General features: G+C 35.3%; 3 protein-coding genes across 5 annotated transcripts in view; all 3 read left to right on the top strand.

Moving 5' to 3' along the window:
- The first annotated feature begins 431 nt into the window (after window positions 1-431).
- The window catches only part of LOC114719596 (leucine-rich repeat receptor-like serine/threonine-protein kinase At1g17230), a 21,663-nt gene continuing 3,108 nt past the window's right edge, over window positions 432-18,986 (top strand). The window contains exons 1-4 of one of the 3 annotated variants that reach the window (XR_003737924.1): window positions 432-750; window positions 1,251-3,968; window positions 4,149-4,532; window positions 5,453-5,766. Coding sequence is in view for 1 of the 3 variants with exons in the window: in XM_028905114.1 (XP_028760947.1) it covers window positions 1,058-3,968; window positions 4,149-4,532; window positions 5,453-5,469 (3,312 nt within the window). In the remaining 2 variants the exon portion in view is untranslated. Of the gene's footprint in view, window positions 3,969-4,148; window positions 4,533-5,452; window positions 5,772-18,986 lie in introns of those variants that run through there. The other 2 variants (XR_003737923.1, XM_028905114.1) reach the window with 2 other exon arrangements.
- On the top strand, window positions 7,898-9,185 carry LOC114719622 (glutathione S-transferase 3). The gene is made up of 2 exons (XM_028905137.1): window positions 7,898-8,405; window positions 8,567-9,185. Exons 1-2 carry the CDS (start codon window positions 8,091-8,093, stop codon window positions 8,912-8,914), a joined length of 663 nt encoding a protein of 220 aa, XP_028760970.1. The 5' UTR covers window positions 7,898-8,090; the 3' UTR covers window positions 8,915-9,185.
- LOC114719631 (glutathione S-transferase 3-like) overlaps window positions 14,784-18,986 on the top strand; it is a 16,681-nt gene continuing 12,478 nt past the window's right edge. The window contains exons 1-2 of the mRNA XM_028905153.1: window positions 14,784-14,795; window positions 15,494-15,498. The gene's annotated coding sequence lies outside the window, so the exon portion shown is untranslated. The remainder of the gene's footprint in view (window positions 14,796-15,493; window positions 15,499-18,986) is intronic.

Below are 18,986 nucleotides of genomic sequence, written 5' to 3'. Positions count from 1 at the left end.
AATTAATCAGAAATTGAATTTGTTTATAAATATAAAATCTCAATTCATTTTATCTCTTACTTTTTTACCAAAAATCCCTATTGACTGTCAGGGGTTTCTACCAATAGATAAGTCCAGTCATCTTATCCATACTTTTAAAAAAACCAATACACATTCATGATAAATAAATAATTTAACTATTTTTTTCTGTGTTTGCAGATTAATTGTTAAGCTTATCTAAGGATTGGAGCTACTGTGCAGGACTAGAGCATGTTGCTAGAAATGTTTTTGCGGAAAGCTATGTGCACACTAAAAAGTTAGAAAAATGAATGAAGTGGCACCACGCCACTGACTGGGAGCAGAAGGGGAAATCATTACTCTCGTGACTTCACAAGGAACAGCGCGAAAAATTCCCACTAGAATTTCCATATTGGCAGGCCCAGCAACAACAATGGCGGGGATTGGGATCCTAGAATTTTCCACGTCTTCCTCCTCTCAATCTGCACCGTTTATTGTTTAAACCCGTCAACTCATCAATCTTTCAAATGCAAATGATAGTAACAGTTGAAGAAGATAACTACTCCTGGTGGAGGATGGCCAGAACACGAAGCAAAAAGAGGAGAAAGAAGAAATCCAACAGAACACAGCAGTTGGTTTCGTCTCATCACTTCGCTGTAAAGTGATCATCCCGCGTTGACCCAGCATTTCAATCCCTTCCACAACGTGACTCGAGCGGTTCAGCTCCACTTTCATGCTCCTCATCTATCAATGGTTATGTCTCTGTCACTCTCTGTCTCTCTCCCATATCCCTGCGATTCCTATTGATTGCTTCCGTGGGTTTGCCTGTTTTTCTGTGGACGTGAAATTTGGTTAAGTCTCAACGAGATTTGGTTCCATTCCCATTACGGTATTTTCTGCTTTCTTCTTCATCTTCCGCTTTGTCTTAAACCTTGAACTTTCTCATGTTCACACTTCTGCTTCTGTAAAAGATTTCTGCACTGCTATTCTTCCATTTTATATATGCTTTCCGATCATAAAGTTGCGGAATTGCTTTAACAACTTGACTTTTGCGGGCGAAATGGCAATATGTCCGGCTTGCAACCTCAAAAAACGGTTTTGCTTGATGCTAATATTTTGTTTTGGCATCTTCCTTGTAAGTTCGATTAATGAAGATGGTTCAAATCTTTTGCGGTTCAAAGCTTCTCTTGCTGACACCCAAAATTATCTTCACAACTGGAATTCTTCTGATTTTACTCCTTGCAATTGGAAAGGTGTGCATTGTGATGATTCAATGGTAACTTCCGTAAATCTTCATCAGCTCAATCTGTCTGGTGCTTTATCTCCCACCATCTGTAACCTTCCACGGCTAGTTGAGTTGAATCTGTCGAAAAATTTCATTTCTGGTCCTATTCCTGTGGATTTTGTTGACTGTCGTAGTTTGGAGATATTAGACCTTTGCACAAATAGGTTCCATGGGGAACTTCTGATTCCTTTCAGCGAAATCACCACACTAAGAAAGCTTTATGTCTGTGAAAATTTCATGCATGGTGAAGTGCCTGAAGAGATTGGGAATTTAACTTCACTTGAAGAGCTAGTTATTTATAGCAACAACTTAACTGGGAGAATTCCCACATCAATCAGTAAGTTGAAGCAGCTTAAAATCATCAGGGCAGGTGTTAACAGCATCTCAGGTCCAATACCTGCGGAAATAAGCCAGTGTGAGAGCTTGCAGATATTAGGATTCTCACAGAATCAGCTAGAAGGGTCCATTCCAAGGGAGCTTCAAAAGCTTCAGAACCTTGCTGAGTTAAATCTATGGCAAAACTTTTTATCTGGTGAGATCCCTCCTGAGATTGGAAATCTTAGTAGCTTGCAATCGCTTGCTTTGCATCATAATTCATTTGGTGGAGCTCTCCCCAAGGAGCTTGGAAAGTTATCAAATTTACAAAGGTTGTACATATACACTAACCGCTTGAATGGCTCAATTCCGGTGGAGCTAGGGAACTGCACAAATGCAATTGAGATAGATCTGTCTGAAAATCGTTTAAGTGGAAATATTCCCAAAGAGTTGGGTCAGATCTCTGGTCTTACATTGCTTCATCTATTTGAAAACCTCCTGCAGGGAGACATACCTCAAGAGCTTGGGAATTTAAAGCTCTTAAAGAATTTAGACCTCTCCATAAATAACTTATCAGGTACAATACCACTAGTGTTTCAAAATCTTACATACATGGTGGATTTGCAGTTGTTTGATAATCACCTTCAGGGTAAAATTCCTCCTTATCTTGGATCTAATAGCAACCTTACAGTTCTTGATATATCCATGAATTATCTTATTGGTATGATACCTCCGCATCTTTGCCGCAATCAGAAATTGCAGTTCCTCAGTCTTGGGTCAAATAAATTGCTTGGCAATATTCCTCATGACCTGAAAATGTGCAAGCCTCTTGTGCAGCTAATGCTGGGAGACAACCAACTGACAGGAAGCTTCCCTCTTGAATTATATGAACTTCATAATCTTTCTGCCCTCGAACTTCAGCAGAACCGGTTCTCAGGACTAATAGACCATGGGATAGGTCGACTCAAGAATTTAAAGAGGCTGCTCTTATCAGATAACTATTTTTTAGGCTATCTTCCTCCTGAGATTGGGAATTTAACACAGCTTGTCTCATTCAACATTTCCTCTAATTTTCTCAGTGGAAGTATACCTCATGAGTTGGGAAACTGCATAAAACTCCAGAGGCTTGATCTGAGTAGAAACGGGTTCACTGGTGATCTTCCAGATGATATTGGCAAGCTGGTGAATCTGGAGCTGTTGAAACTTTCAGATAATAGACTCTCTGGAACAATACCGAGTGCTTTAGGGGACCTTTCACGTCTTACAGATTTGGAACTCGGCGGTAACTTGTTTTTTGGGAGCATTCCTTTTCATTTAGGACAATTAGCTGCTCTTCAGATTGCTCTTAACCTGAGTTATAACAAACTTTCTGGTACAATTCCTGACAGCCTTGGGAGCTTGCAAATGTTGGAAAGTCTTTATTTAAATGACAATCAGCTTGTTGGTGAAATTCCTACATCAATTGGTGACCTTCCCAGCCTCTTACTATGCAATGTTTCCAACAATAAACTGGTAGGGGTCATTCCAGACACGCCGGCATTTCGTAAGATGAATTTTACAAATTTTGCTGGAAACAATGGGTTGTGTCGAGTAGGTTCATATTATTGTCATCCATCTCATACTCCAAGCTGGTCCAGAGATGGTTCATCAAAGCAAAAGATAGTGAGCATTGTTTCTGCAGTGGTGGGATTTGTTTCTCTCATTTTCATAGTCTTTATATGTTGGGCCATGAAACGCCGTGGCTCTTCTTTTGTCTCAATTGAGGGGCAATCAAAACCTCATGTCCTAGATAACTATTACTTCCCTAAAGAAGGTTTCACATACCAGGATCTCTTGGAAGCTACTAGCAATTTTTCTGAAGCTTTGGTTATAGGAAGAGGAGCTTGTGGAACTGTCTACAAGGCTGTTCTGACCGATGGTGAGGTGATAGCTGTCAAAAAGTTGAATTCTCGTGGAGAAGGAGCAAATGTAGACAGAAGTTTCCTTGCAGAAATTTCGACTCTGGGAAAGATCAGGCACAGAAATATTGTGAAGCTGTTTGGATTCTGTTGTCATGAGGATTCTAATATTCTCTTGTATGAATACATGGAAAATGGTAGCCTTGGTGAACAACTTCATTCAGATCCAAACACATGTATATTGGGTTGGAGCAGTCGCTACAAAATTGCTCTTGGAGCAGCAGAAGGCTTGTGCTATCTTCATTACGATTGTAAACCTCAAATTATCCACCGCGATATAAAGTCAAACAATATATTGCTCGATGAGGTGTATCAGGCTCATGTTGGAGACTTTGGCCTGGCTAAGTTGGTCGACTTTTCCTACTCCAAATCCATGTCTGCTGTGGCAGGTTCATATGGCTACATTGCTCCTGGTAAGAAGGGTAACTGATTGTCAAATGTTCTATGCTGATTCTAAATTCCTTTGATGCAATAATGAATGTTGCCAAAAAAGCTTTTTTTGTGATGTGCTTAAGAAGATGATGTTTTAATCGGCTGGCTTATGGCCATAGTTTTTGCTTTTGTTTCTTATAGTTTCCTGGATATCTTTTCAGAATATGCTTACACCATGAAGGTGACTGAGAAATGTGACATATATAGCTTCGGGGTAGTTTTGCTGGAACTAGTTACTGGCAGGTCACCTGTGCAACCTTTGGAGCAAGGTGGTGATCTAGTTACTTGGGTGAGAAGGTCAATTCAAGCGTCAGTACCAACATCTGAATTATTTGACAGAAGATTAAATCTGAGTGCACAAAAAACAATCGACGAGATGTCTCTTGTTCTCAAAATTGCTCTGTTTTGCACCAGTACATCCCCACTTAATAGGCCAACAATGAAAGAGGTCATTGCGATGTTGATTGATGCTAGGGAGTATGTCAACAATTCTCCATTGACTCCGACATCAGAATCCCCACTAGATGAAGATGCTTCGTCCAAAGGTTAGAAACCTTGTATTTACTAATGGAGCTATCTCAGTTTGAATTAGTTCCCCTGTTAGTTTTGAAGGAATTGATCTTCTTTCATTTTGGCCTAGTTGGTGAATTATATTTACGTATACATTTAATAATCTCATTTTGAATTTCAGCTGAGACATTTCTCTTTTGCCTGTGATGGGACTCCGCTCCTCTTAAATTAATTGTCTATTACTTCACATTGAAGGCTATAAAGTTAATTTATCAGTGGATAGTGTCGTTCTTGTGAATACAAACTATAGATCATTGGCTACGAACCATTTCAAAGAGTAAATAAATGCAAAATATGGAGCAAGACATGTATCAGTGATACATAAGACATTCTCAAATAGTTGCCAACGGTGATTTTGTTAATCGTCATGATGCCTATTTGAATTTCAATTCTCGTTAGTTCTTTTGGATTATCGTGCTCTTTATCTAATGCTTCTCTGTGATATGCTTAATAAGCCATACATCTGAAGAGAAAAGCATGTATTCTTCCTTGTCCTAAAGAGTTTCCTTTCTATTGATGCTTCTTTCAACTGGTTGATGTCATGCATATTGGTTCTATGGAATGATCTAAAATTCTGTGTTTTGCCATTGCCTCACCGGACTTTCACCCTGTGACTGTGTTGCTGCTGCTGGTCTTCTATCAGGAGCGACAAATCGTTTTGAGAATCACTGCTGGTCGGTTTTATACTTTGATATGTAGAATTAAAGTCCATAAAATTAGTAAATCCCCTTAGCTTACTATCTTTGCTAAGATACAAGGTGCCAGATTAAATTTGCAAATCCGAGTCGATGATATATATATTCCATAATCAAAACATCTGAGCTTCTTTCGCAAACTTCTTATGATTAATCATCAACAACTCAGAAAACTAATTGGCCTGTGGCGACTTGTGCAGGTGATCTAGAGTTTTAACATTTGAGCTCGCACTTGTCTTAGCCTAATTCCATTGAGGCTAGAAGTAATTATATATAACCATAAAGAAGCAAAGCTTTTGCTTTATCTTCAACCAGATGTCCCACCACTGTAAGTTCTTTTATAAGATATTTCTGGGAACACTTTCTTTCCCAACATCAATAAACTTGAATCTGTCATGATTTGTAAGTTTTTTATGTCTTAATTCAATACAGCAAAATGTGATTGTAAGTTCGCTGTACAATGCCTGCTGGTTTTCTGCAGCATTAGGCACACATTGCAGTAAAATTCTATTTTGTGCTCCCAAAAAGCACTTATTCATGCAACTTGAGACAATTTTTATCGTATATTTACTTCGTATTTTGTAAATTATGATTAAAAAAGTTGTTTTTGAAGGATTCTACCGCTATTCTAAAGAAGCTTTTTGTTTCTCAGTACTTGTATGGAGATTTACATTGTAGTGTCTCAAACGGGAGCCAGTTTGCAGTATAAGGGCAAATTTAAAATGAATCCTCTCCAGTTCCTGGAATGCTGATGAAGAGAAAGGGAAAATATGTAGTTATGGAATCACAATCTATTGCTGCACCGTGAGTGCCTTTAATTGCCGAATGGAGAGGATCTGAATAATGACAAATGGACAAGTTTTGTGGTTTACACTTTACAGAGCCAACACCATCTGTTGTACAAGAAACAAAGAAAGAGAGCCGACACCATTTGTACGGGTTACTAAAATTTTTTTTTGGGGGGGGGGGGGGATATCCCAAAACCATGACGACCCTAGTAAACTATTTTGTCGAAGAACCCAAATAACAGGTAACAATGACTTTGAGAGTTTGTGGGACAACTAAGTTTGCTGGGTGGATCTTGTGGGGAAGGTAAAGATTGTTAAAAATGTTTTTTTTTTTGCCCCAGCGAAAAATCATGGGTTACACTCGCATCTAATGAATGGATCCGATTTTGATATTGGGCTTAAACGAGGGCCAGATTATTCTTAACTTCTAAAGGGATAATGTATATAGTTATACAGGGATTAGCTCATAAGATGACATTCAAAAAGTGTTTGGATAAGAAAATGAATAAAAAGTGTTTGGATAGAAACAAAATTATCGTTTTAAAAGTGATTTTATAGTTATCTAAATCAAGAAACTTATGAGAGCTTCATGGAGTGTGAAAGGGCAACATATTTCCAAAGAACAAAATGAGCTCGCCGATGTTGTGGCCAAACAAAGTCTGTCTGTTTCAACTACCACTTCTGGTTTTAAGACCTCATTTGTAGACTACAAACGGGATTTTATAATTAAAACCGAAAATAGTATTATGGACTCCTACCCTATTAGTTTAAGGAATCTTGTTGGTTTTGAGAGTTTGGGAGCTAATCCCCTTTAGTTGTTCTTTGAGTTTTTAGGCATTTAGCCTTTTCTTGTATTAAAATTTTTTTTAAGATATATGAAATAAATATATAAGAGGAGTTTTATCTTAATTTGTATAAGAGCATCTTTTAAAGTACTTTTTGGATATTTCAAACACTCTCTTAAACTAATGATATCAATGTAAATCTCTATACAACTTGCTAACAGTATCTTGAACATAATTATTTCTAGTTAAAAAATATCTATATTTGATTTAAAAAATGTAAATATTTAATATTTATTTGGCAAAAAAATTTTTAGAGATTAACTTAGCATCCCAATCTAATTTTTTATGCATTTGAAATTTAGAGATTAAACCAAGTAATATGCAACACCTCAAAATATTTTTTTCATTAAACTTCACATTTTAAACTAATTTTTTATACATTCAGCAACACTTTAGTTTAAAGTATATTTTAAAATAATTTTTGATGTATCTAATATTTTAATTTTAAAATGGCTCTCAATATCTTCAATTTAAAGTGCACGTTGCTACTGAGAAAATATTTTAGGACGAAAATTGCATTAAAAAATTATTTTAAGATAGGCGCGAATAAAAAAATATTACTTACGCACTCAAACGCTAGAGGCCATCTTCGAGCGCGGCGGCCGGCTATAAATAATTAAATAATAAGTATAAAAATGTTCAGCATGGTGCGTAGGTTGACACCTAAAAGAAAAAATAATAGTAAAATGTCAATTAATGGCAAAAAAAAAATAAAGTAAAACGTCAATTTTTAGTTCTCTTCGTTCGCTGTGGGGGGGAAAAAAAAATCTCTTCGTTCAATATTATTTTTAGATGGCTTCGATTGATTTCATAATTTTTGTCACTGTCAAACATTGAACTGCTCCCTTCTTTTAGAATTATTCTAGGAAAAATGACGCTTGGTCAGGATTAGTTTTCTAGATAACAGTGTCGGTGAACTCCTAAATATAATTAATTATCATGATGCTATTATTATGAGAGCATGAGATCACCCGAGAATTCTAAGAGAGTGTGAGCTCCAGAGTTCTCTTGTTTCTTCTGGGACCAAGTATCTCCATCTCCGTTGGCTTTGTTTGTTTCGCGAACCTTATCTTCATCTATAAGGGTGTTAGGCCCGGCGAACTTAATCAGCCATTCTCTCGTTTCTTTGATCCTTAAGATATTTTCTTATTCACTGAAGCCTCTCTAACTCTGGTACCTCAAACGTTCGAGAATCGAGCGCAACAATGGCGAGCGAGGTAGTTCTGTTGGATACATGGCCGAGCATGTTTGGAATGAGGGTTAGGATCGCACTGGCAGAGAAAGGTGTGAAGTATGAGTATAAGGAAGAGAATCTGAGGGACAAGAGCCCTCTGCTTCTGCAAATGAATCCGATTCACAAGAAAATCCCAGTTCTAGTCCACAACGGCAAACCCGTCTGCGAATCTGCCATTATTGTGCAGTACATCGACGAGGTGTGGAAGGACAAATCTCCGCTTTTGCCTTCGGATCCATACGAGCGAGCTCAAGCCAGATTCTGGGTTGATTTCATTGACAAAAAGGTAAATTCTATGAGCTCTTCTTATTGAATTGTTCTATTTACCATGCTTGTTGTTCATCTCAGTGCCAAAATCTTTTTATATTTGAAGAGGAAATCTATGTTTCATCTTTATATATCTCTTGTCGTCTGTGAATAAGAGAATTGGGATTGATGGGGATGCAGGTGTATGAGACGTGGAGGAAAATGTGGCTTTCAAAGGGAGAAGAGCACGAGACTGCCAAGAAAGAGCTGCTCGACATATTTAAGCTTCTGGAAGGGGCACTTGGGGACAAGCCCTTTTATGGGGGTGACTCGTTTGGGTTTCTTGATGTTGGTTTGATTCCATTTTCTTGCTGGTTTTACACCTTTGAGACTTATGGTCACTTCAAGATGGAAGCAGAGTGCCCTAAACTCATGGCTTGGGTGAAGAGGTGCGTTCAGAGCAGAGAGAGTGTGTCCAAGACTCTTCCTGATGAGAAGAAGGTCTATGAATATATCTTGGCCTTAGAGAAGGTGATGACTGGAGCTTGAATAAATAAAAAGCACTTTTTGAATGGGCTAATATGATAAGTTAGCCTTGGATCATCAAGTTTATGACTGTTTTGGTTTGTTATGTAGTAGTGTGCTTGCTTGATTGCTAAGAGTTGGGTGTGTCTGCCTTAAGATTGTGAGTTTGATGGCCACTTGGGTGTGTCTGCCAGATTTAATGCTTAGTACGGAATCAAATTATGTTCGTGTTTCTGTGAGATCCGAACGTAGTGAAGTAAATAAAAACCTTTTACCATTGTGATTCTGGGATGAACCTCTTGTGATGTTTTTGTTTAATCTTTCATTATAAAATCTCTTCAAATGAACTTTGGATTCCTTACTGTATTTTGTTCCAAACGAAGTTCGGGTTAAGGAATCCAAATTGATTTGGAGGAGCCGAGTCTTGGGTGTAGTGAAGGGAGGACCCGTACCTTCCAAACTTTCATGGTCAAAACTCAAAAGGCAGAGAATGAATTGAAGGGTCCTCCCCTGCGTCGCCATTCACTCTCACGAGTAGTTTTCAGATAGAGCATATATAATTCACGTGACCGACTCTCCGGAGCTAAGATGGCCAAAAGGGTCCTTCTAATAAATTGAGTTTCATCATCGAGGTGACTGCCAAAACAACCTCGACTTAGTTCTCCATTTACTACAACTACGAGGGCTTTGAAGATTTGGATAGCGTTTTAATAGCCCTTTAAGTTTAGGTCGTGTTCTTCCTATAGTTTTCGTTATGTGGGAGTGAGAAAAAAGAAGAGGGGTATAACAGATTTAAAGAAATGGTTCATGGATCAGATTGTGCTGGATAAGAATATAACAGAGCATGCATTCTTCGTAAAAATACAACATTGGGAATTCTGTAAACGTTGATTGTGAGCCATCACTTGTGCATAAAATTAAGGAGACTGCCATTGGAACAACCCAGTGGTGCAAAAGAGGGACAGCAAGCAAGGCCTACATATTCATGTTTTAGTGCTTCTGTCAGGATAAAGTATAATAAAGCTTTGATTTGCTTATGATCTTTCTGCATCCTCTTGCATTGCTTCTTGTCCCTGTTTTGCAGCGGTGGGTTCTTCGTTCTCCCCAGACTGGGAGAGCTTCGCCATGGCAAATAGGACCACTGTGAGATGCTTGTGCTACAACTTCAGCCGCATGTCTCTGTCCTTCTTTGGCCCTTGCGCAAGCACTTTGAATAATAGGTTCAGATTGAGAGAGTGGTGCAAGCAGACGAAATTGAACGTGAAATTGTTGCAGAAAGTTGGATAATTATGCGTAACTTTACTAAGCACGCTTTTTAAGTTATAAAAATAAATTGCACTATTTATAGTTTGTAAATAATACTGACTCCGGTTCTAATTATAAGATCTTGTTTATATACTGTAAAGGAAGTTTTATAATTAGAAATGGAGGTGGTATAACTTGTATATATTGACATCACATTGAAATATTAATAGTGTCCGAGTTTTTTTTTTTAAAAAAAAAGTTCTACAAATACTTTATAAAACGGATCTGAATGTATATTTAAAAATTTCTGTATTTGACATCACTTCTTGCCGATGACTCATGAAAATCTTCTTGTGAGCGCAACCCGTTTTTGCTGACTTATCCAAATTAAAGTCACCGATTACTGCGTATAATAACAGTAGATAATTGAAAATTTAGGTGTCATAAAAATTTGGTGGCAGAGTTTTGTTCTGCTCATGGTTCCACTCATGAATCCCTCATAATTTAATATAATTTTTAAATAATGGTAATATGATAATGAAATTCATAACACAAGAAAATTAACGACAGATTCATGCCAATAAAGATTACAATGAAATTACAGTCCCAATAGTCCCAGTAGACAATAAATAATAAATAATTCCATACCTAAAAGAACTGACACAAGAGGATCATGCAATCCAAGTCTGGATGCCATCCTTCTAATTATTATTCTTATCTTTAACTTCTACCACACTATATATGTAGACTTGGACAAGCTATTATATCATAGATAATACTGCATCCCCTAATATATGACACACTCGCCGCGGAATCTGATAAACTAGAGCTGATATACTATACGCGTTTGAGCTGTTGCAGATAAATCCCAAGCTGACAAGCTCCAGCTGATAGGATGACAATCAATAATAAAACAGTTAAATCTTACAACTGAACTGATATGCAATTGAGAAAGAAACACTAAGTTAAATCTTTTACTAATAGATAAGAACAGTAATTAAGAAAATATTACCTGTTAGTTGCGGAGCCACCTACGCCATCTTGCCCAAAGAAGCATTGTTGTAAGATAGATAGAGTCTGACACTTTGCCTACCAAATTGAAGTAGGCATGCCTCCATGATCTTATAGCTAATAGTGATCCAAACACTATCCAAAATCCAAGAGCAAATCCCACGCCAAGCTTTCATAGAATCCTCTCATGAAAGGGTCGTCTTCATCTGCAACTTGGTCTGCTTGTTTGTCTCATTCCCTAGCGGATGATCTTCGGAAGGACAAAGCTTGTCCAGTGGCCTCCCGCAGAGGTAAGGATTTCCTTCATAGCGGTACGGCTCAAAAGATTGCAGCTGTGTTCCTGTTGGAATTTCTCCTAACAAGCTGTTGTTTGATAAATCCAAAACGCTGAGTGAAGATATTTCAGCAAGACTCGAAGGAATTTCTCTATGAAAATGATTTCTAGATAGATCCAGAGCTTCTAATGATTTTATTTGTCCTATCTCTGAAATGATTTTTCCACTCAACTTATTTGACAATAGATCCAGAAATCTCAACTCAACCAATTTCCCAATTCCTATTGGCATTTCCGCCTCCAATTGATTGTGAGAGAGATCAATGCTTACAAGCCCAAAGCGATCATCGCACACTAATATAATTCTCTTCCTTTCCACACCATCAGCAACTTCCAGTAAAAAATTCCAATTGCTTTTAATTTTCCGTTCTCAATGAGGATGATATAATAATTGAAATAATTTATAACATATTTTTGAGCCATTGCAACCAGCTTGTCCATGCAACTTGGTATTGGTCCTATAAACTTATTAAAAGAGAGATCCAACACTCTGGCCTTTGTTAAATAGCATAAATGCCGGGGCAAGTTTCCATCTAATTTATTCATCCGTAAGCTAAGAGTTTCCAACTCTTTTAGATTATCTCTTGTCCATGAAGGTGGTATTGCTCCTGAAAAGTTATTTTTTTTCCAAATCTAACATTCCCAGTTCAGTTCCATTCTCCAAGGAGGGCAGTCCACCACTGAAGCAATTGTTTCATAAAACTAACTGTTTAAGTTGACTTAAGGACCCCATAGGGTTAGGAATCCTTCCTGAGAGCTGATTATTGGATAAATCAAGAATCTTTAATGATTTGAAATGATCCCAACAAACAAGAAGTTCCCATGATAAGTTGTTGCTTGAGAGATTTAAAGCTACTAAATTTTCAACAATTGCACTCATTTCCTTGCCACATGAATAAACAACTTCTGAAATTAGATTTTCTGAAATGTCTAAAATTCGGCTCTTTAGTAGGAATGGTGGAACAGAACCTTTAATTTGATTAGAAGCCAATGATATATGATAAACATTAAATTCAAGTGACAGATCTAGAATTACACCTATGAGATTGCTGGATTGTATTCGAAGAGTATTTGCTCCCCTTATAAGTCTCCAAAACCACTTTGGAATAGAATCATTGATTTCAGCATTAGAAATATATAAATATTGTAAATTATTTTGAGTGCGAAGCCATCTAGGAAATCCAGGGCCCAACTTACAATCATCTAATGATAATTGTTGTAATTGAAAAGGAAGAATCCAATCCGTGCTAAATTTGAGGGTCAATAAATTATAAGATAAGTCCAAGTATTTTAACTTCATGATATTATCAAAATGGATGTCACTGATCGTTCTATTTAGCCCATTAGAAGAAAGGTTGAGATGCACTAAAGAGTTCATGTTTTTTCCAAAATCACCTGGAATGGGACCACCTAAGTGATTGTTGGACAGAGAAAGATATGCGACATTGGAGCTTAGATTGAATAGCCAAGGGAATAATGATAAGGTGAGCTTGTTGTAAGCGAGATGAAGACTCACAAGAGATGCAGGAAAATTCATATGGGAAGGAGGAGTTGATAGAATATTATTGTCTCTCAAGCTATAGTTTCCAAGCCATAGCTCTCTCAGGTTTGGAAGCTTTCCAATAATTGGCAACAAGTTGTTAGAGTAATTAAGATTCAAAACACAGCTTAAATCAAGCAAAGTTAACGACCGAAGATTGGAAAGCCACTCAATGGCAACCACACTCTTGTCAACAATTTTCAAACCATCATTGTAGCCAATTTGAAGTATCTCCAAGCTCGAAAGGTTACCAAGTTGGTTAGGAATATTGCCCACTAAATTATTGCCTTCTAGATTGAGCTTGTGCAAACCGGAAAGATTTGCAAGATGGAAAGGTATACTACCAACTAAATCATTGTGGGAAAGATTTAGAACCCGCAAGTCTGAAAGCTTACAAAGTTCAATTGGTATTTTCCCACCAAAAGAGAACCAAGATAGATTGAGGTATCTTAATTTGGTGAGAGAGCCAAAGAATTTCGGGATTTCCCTACCATTAAAATCATTGTAATTGAGATCCAAATAATTTAAGTTTTGCAAGTCCATCAATGATGAGCTAATCTCACCTCTTAAAGGCTGCTGGAATTCAAAATTACCATGAAGATCGAGCATCTCAACATGGCCAGTATGAGGATTACAGAGAGCACCACTCCAGAGGCAACAATCAAGAGAAGAGCCCCATGAAGACAAGAGACCATAATCATCCGCAAAGGCATTCTTCATGTTGAGAAGAGCTCGTCTTTCCTTGTGTAGACAACTAGCGTTGGCATTTCCAAATCTCAAACATGAGCCTGCCATGAAGAACTCAACCTGCAAGAGCAGCGTGAGTATGATGATTGGTTGCAGTAGTTTGACAAAATTTAGATAACTCACACTCATCATTATTGCAGTTCATGCAACAACATGAAACTCAAACAAGTGCATGGCATGAACAGGGCCCAGGCCTCCATATTTATAAACCCGGAGGCAAACGGAAATCTTATAGCGATTAATTAATTATAAAAAATTATAGTACATTTGATAATTTCTAGTTCTTTTTATGCTTATTTATCGCTCCATTCTTCAACATAATACTTCGATTTTTTTGTATAAAATTTTTTATAGTTAATAAAACGTGTTATATCATCAAACAGTTATCAAATATTTATAAAAATACGTCTTATTTGTCATTCAAGTTATGAATAATGATAACAAAAACACACAGCGTCCATGACGTGCGATACTGTCGTCATTGCATTATTTTTACGTTGCAAACTACGAAAATGGCAATTTAAGCTTCAATGTTCAGCTGAACCTTTCATTTACTAATTGCTATCGGGGGAAAGATTCTTTTTGCCTTGTCAGAATGTTCTTTTTCTTTTCTAGTTTTCTTTTATTCTTAAACATATTAGAGGCTGATTATTCAACTGGATTTATTAGTTATTACGATAATATTAGATAATTAGTCCTTGTAGCCCCAGACCTGAACGGTTCTCCCCATCGGCTGGCCATAATCATGAACTTCGAAATACTTTACTGCTTGTTCAGATAAATCTTTTTTTTTTTTAAAAGCAACTTTAAATAAATAATTGTTCACAAAAGTAGATCCACCCTTATAAGTGATATGCGTGCACGCATGCGTCACTTTGGGGATTAAGTAATCTCCCTTTAGCACAATAATTGCATGCGTGCAGGATGTATATAAGTCAAGGTCTTCCGTTAGTATAGCGCACGGCATATATAAATACGAAAAATATCATCAAAACTATATATCGTTCATGGCTTGATGTTGACTAGAAGTTGCGACTAATTGTCAGAAACTTAGACTCCAATTAAATATAGTCCGAGTTAATTACAGAAAACAAAAGACCAAACTGAACCGGCTAGTTCAACTGGAAAACTGGTGAACATGGTAGTGGTCTGATTTGGTTTGGATGTTAAACTGGGGGGAGTTGAATCGGTAACGAACCAGTAAAAATTGGTGTAAACCAGTAATGAATTGGTTTGGATGATTATGTTGTTATTGGTTCTATTTTTTTTGTCATTTAGCTTCTAATGTCTTAGCTCCTATAGATTTAAATAAATTTTAATAATGATTTTGATATCAATAATTATTAATTTTAGTTAATGATGAATCATAAAGATCAAAATTCTCAATGTTATTATACTTTATTATTGTTACAATCAAACTATTGTTATATTTCCTTATATTTTGTTAGTAGTGATTATTGATGTTGTTATATTTTATTATTTTTAATTAAATTATATTATTTTAATACTATCAGTTGGATCTCGAGTTAATCTCGATCTGACTAACTGATCACTCTTAAAGTGTTACCTCAACCGGTTTAGTTTTCGATCCCATTTTTTTTCCTTGGTTAATTATTGCCAATTAATCTCGATCCTTATTACGAATTCATGGCACTGGAATTTACAAAATATTAAAAACAATAAAATGTTACAAATTTAAGGACTCCAAAATTATATATGTACCTAGCTGGGTGCGAATGGAAATCCTGGCATGGCTAATCAAACACAATTTATAATAAATGAACGTACGTTGTACCCCAAAAAAAAAAAGAGAAGTACGCACAAAGGATAATTTTCCTTTTCGATTTTATTTATTAATTTACTAGATTTTTCATAATTGTAAAGATGGGTATTATTGCATTCAAGTTATACAAAAAAATTAATATAATTTTAAAACATTAAATTAATCTAAAACTATAGTTTTTTCCTCTTTAATGGAATTATAATAAAATTTTAAAATTATCTCATTATCCGAAGGCCAATTTGTTTTTTTTTTTTTTAATATACAGCGTCTTTGACGTGTTACATATACACACACTGACGAACTTTCTATTTATTTGCTGCCTGCATGGAAAAGCATTTTTTAACACCTTGTCAAAATGTTTCTTTTTAAATTTTTGGCAAGTGGCTTTATGCTTTTGTATATAATTCCGTTATATCTATTAAACTAAGCATAATTAGATTATTTCGATAGTGCTTGTGTGTTTGTGAAAGTAATATTTTAAAAACGAATTCAATATATATTCTATTAAATTCGATATTTATTTAAAAATGATATACAAGGTAAGAAAAATATTTTATAAGCAAAAAGATCCCATTTTTGGAATTCGCTTGAAATAGTTATAAAAAATGAGATTACAAAAAATGGAATAAAATTTTAAGAGTTTCAGACGATTTGAGCTGCGTGCTGACTGTTGAGCATCATGAATATATTTCATATAAATTTTTTATTAAATTATTGGAAAAATTAAAAAATAGTTTTTTGTTCAATGCATTTTACAACAGTAAATAATCGTTGGAATTATTTTTCATAATCCCTGTATACGTGCGCAGTTCGAAACCTCTCCTCTTCCTTTCCTATCCTCTTTCTTCCTTTTCTTTTTCTACCCATTAGATTAACATATTTTAATGGTTTATATTTTAATTTTTTATAAACTATCTATAAAAAATTTTAAAAACATTTAATGCATTTGCAAACCATTATAATTAAATTTTAATATAGTTTGTTATTTATTATTTATTTATTTTTATAATTTAATATTATAATAATAGTTTTAAAAGGATTTAAATTTGAACAGTTAAAATATTAATCTAATGATTAAAAAAAAGAGAGAATTAAAGAAAAAAAAGAAAGAGAAGAAGTTCCGACCGCGTGCGAAGGGTGCATTGTTTGGTCAAAAGTTCATTATTTTGTGAAGAGTACTTTGCCGTGGTGGTCCCGCTCTATTGCACGTGGCGCGGGGCTAGGGATTTGGAATTTTTTTTGGACTGAGGATTTGGCATTAAAGCCAAAGACTCCAAGCAACCAACAAAAGTCAAAGTCTTTTGTGACACCTCATCCAAAGTACTTGTATACTTAGCATCAAGTCGGTACTCACAAGGGTTTAAAGATTTTCCTAAGGACATATGCAAAACCCCAACAAATAATATTCAAAGTAATAAGGTTAAATTCTTAAAATACTTTAATTAACTTGAATAAAAAAGTTCTTAGAATCATGACAATCAAATATAATTACAATACGTGTTCAAAGAGCACACTAGAACCATCGAACTCACTCTTCTGGTACCTTTCCTTATATCTTACGGGATCCTTTATCTGAAAAATGTTAAATAATTAGATTAAGCACCAACGTCTTAATAACCCAGAGTTTACCCATGCACATACAAACTATCACGCAAATAATAATTGTCTAACATTCATGCAGTTATTGAAATAACTTAAATAATTGTTAGTAGACAGTGTCACTAAAATTCTTAGCCAAAAATATAACATATCTATATGCAATGGATGCTTCTTCCCTTATTACTTTATCCAACTTTATTTTGCTGACTAGAAACATAGGTTTATCCTGGGCCACATATTGGATCGACCAAAGTTATTCTAGTATTTAGGATGTACCCAGCCAAAAGTATAAAGCCCAAGCATAGACTATGGTTCCCTCCTTAACAAACAAACGGGGAGGTGTCACAGTCCCACATTCTCCCACTACAAAGCTATCCAGTAAGTACTACCTCCGGTCCTTAATATAAGATCTTGTTTGACTTTTATTTTGGTTCTAAATATAAGACCCCAATCCACTTTGTCTCTCATATTTATGCATTTTTTTCAAGATAGTCTTTCTAATAATGATAGTCCTAGCCAATATAGTTGATTAGTAGGGATATTTTAGGAAATGCAATACATATTTATTACAAATAACTAATTTAACTTCTTTCCTTAATCTTCTCAAATTAGTCAATTGAGTCTTATAATTAGGACCGGAAGTAGTATTAAGCAACGGGGCTCTAAAAAGACCAATCACTATGTGCACAGTGGAAGCAAATCATGTGGTTACAATATCTCATATGAATCAATATCATAAACTCCTCAGCTCAACTACCAATGCATGTAATGCATATGTAGCAATTCCAGTACATACAAGCACGCTTGAAAGAATTTAGAGTATCTCATGAGTCAATTAAAAAAAAATACAAGCATGCCTGAAAGAGATAGACTACTCTATGATTTCATTTCACATATGTATATCTACCACATGCACAATATGCTTAACAAAAATTAAATAACAATGAAAATTAATACGTCAATATCATTTTCTTTCATTGTTTTCCAGTCTCAATAAACTGCGTACCTGTGTTACATCTAACCACGTAATATCTCATATGTTTATCCCTACATATTCAATCATAACAAACATGTTGGCATATACATAAGAAAAAAAACACCAAAAACCCCAAGTTACTTGTCCTCTTTTTAAGGTACAAGTGGTCAAATTAGCGAATCCAAACGGTTAGATCTCTTAGTGAGAGTCTACAAAAAATCACATATATATGAAAACATTAATTTATAACTTGAAACTACTAAATTTATCCTAAGGTTACTCTAAAGCTACCTATAACATATAACTTTAATCCCTTTTTGGTAAATCCTCCGGAAAAAATGTTGGACTCATATAATAAAATTATGAGAGTTTATATTTATCTATATTTTTTGTAAAATAACTATTTATAAAGATATGTTATGTAATTTTCTACCATTTACAAAGGCATAAAATACTAAAATAAAATAAATTATTGTGTTTATTTATTTACTGTCCAATTTATTTATTCATCTTTATATTTTTGTTTGTTTTATTTTATATAAAGATATTCGCATTATAATATGTTAATAGAATTTTCATTTTTGAAAACTAAATAAAATACTTTATTGATAGATACTATAATAATTATAACAAAATAATTACAAAACATAGTATCTAATTCTTAAAGCTATTTTAAAACCCTAAGAACCTATTCTTTAATGATAAGAATCAAGTTTATAGCATTTGCCGAGAATTTCTAGCCTTTGTGACAGAGCATGCATACTTCGGCTTATATGGAAGATCAGTAGGAATGACTTCCAAAATAAAAACATCAGGAATTCTGTGAAAATAGTTTGTGATGCGTCGTCTGTACATAAAACT

The sequence above is a fragment of the Neltuma alba genome, unplaced genomic scaffold (assembly GCF_004799145.2).
Source record: "Neltuma alba isolate B1F8T4 unplaced genomic scaffold, ASM479914v2 tig00002178_pilon, whole genome shotgun sequence".
NCBI lineage: Eukaryota > Viridiplantae > Streptophyta > Magnoliopsida > Fabales > Fabaceae > Neltuma > Neltuma alba.
The sequence above is the reverse complement of the archived record's forward strand: the minus strand, read 5'-3'. Positions and strand labels throughout refer to the sequence as shown.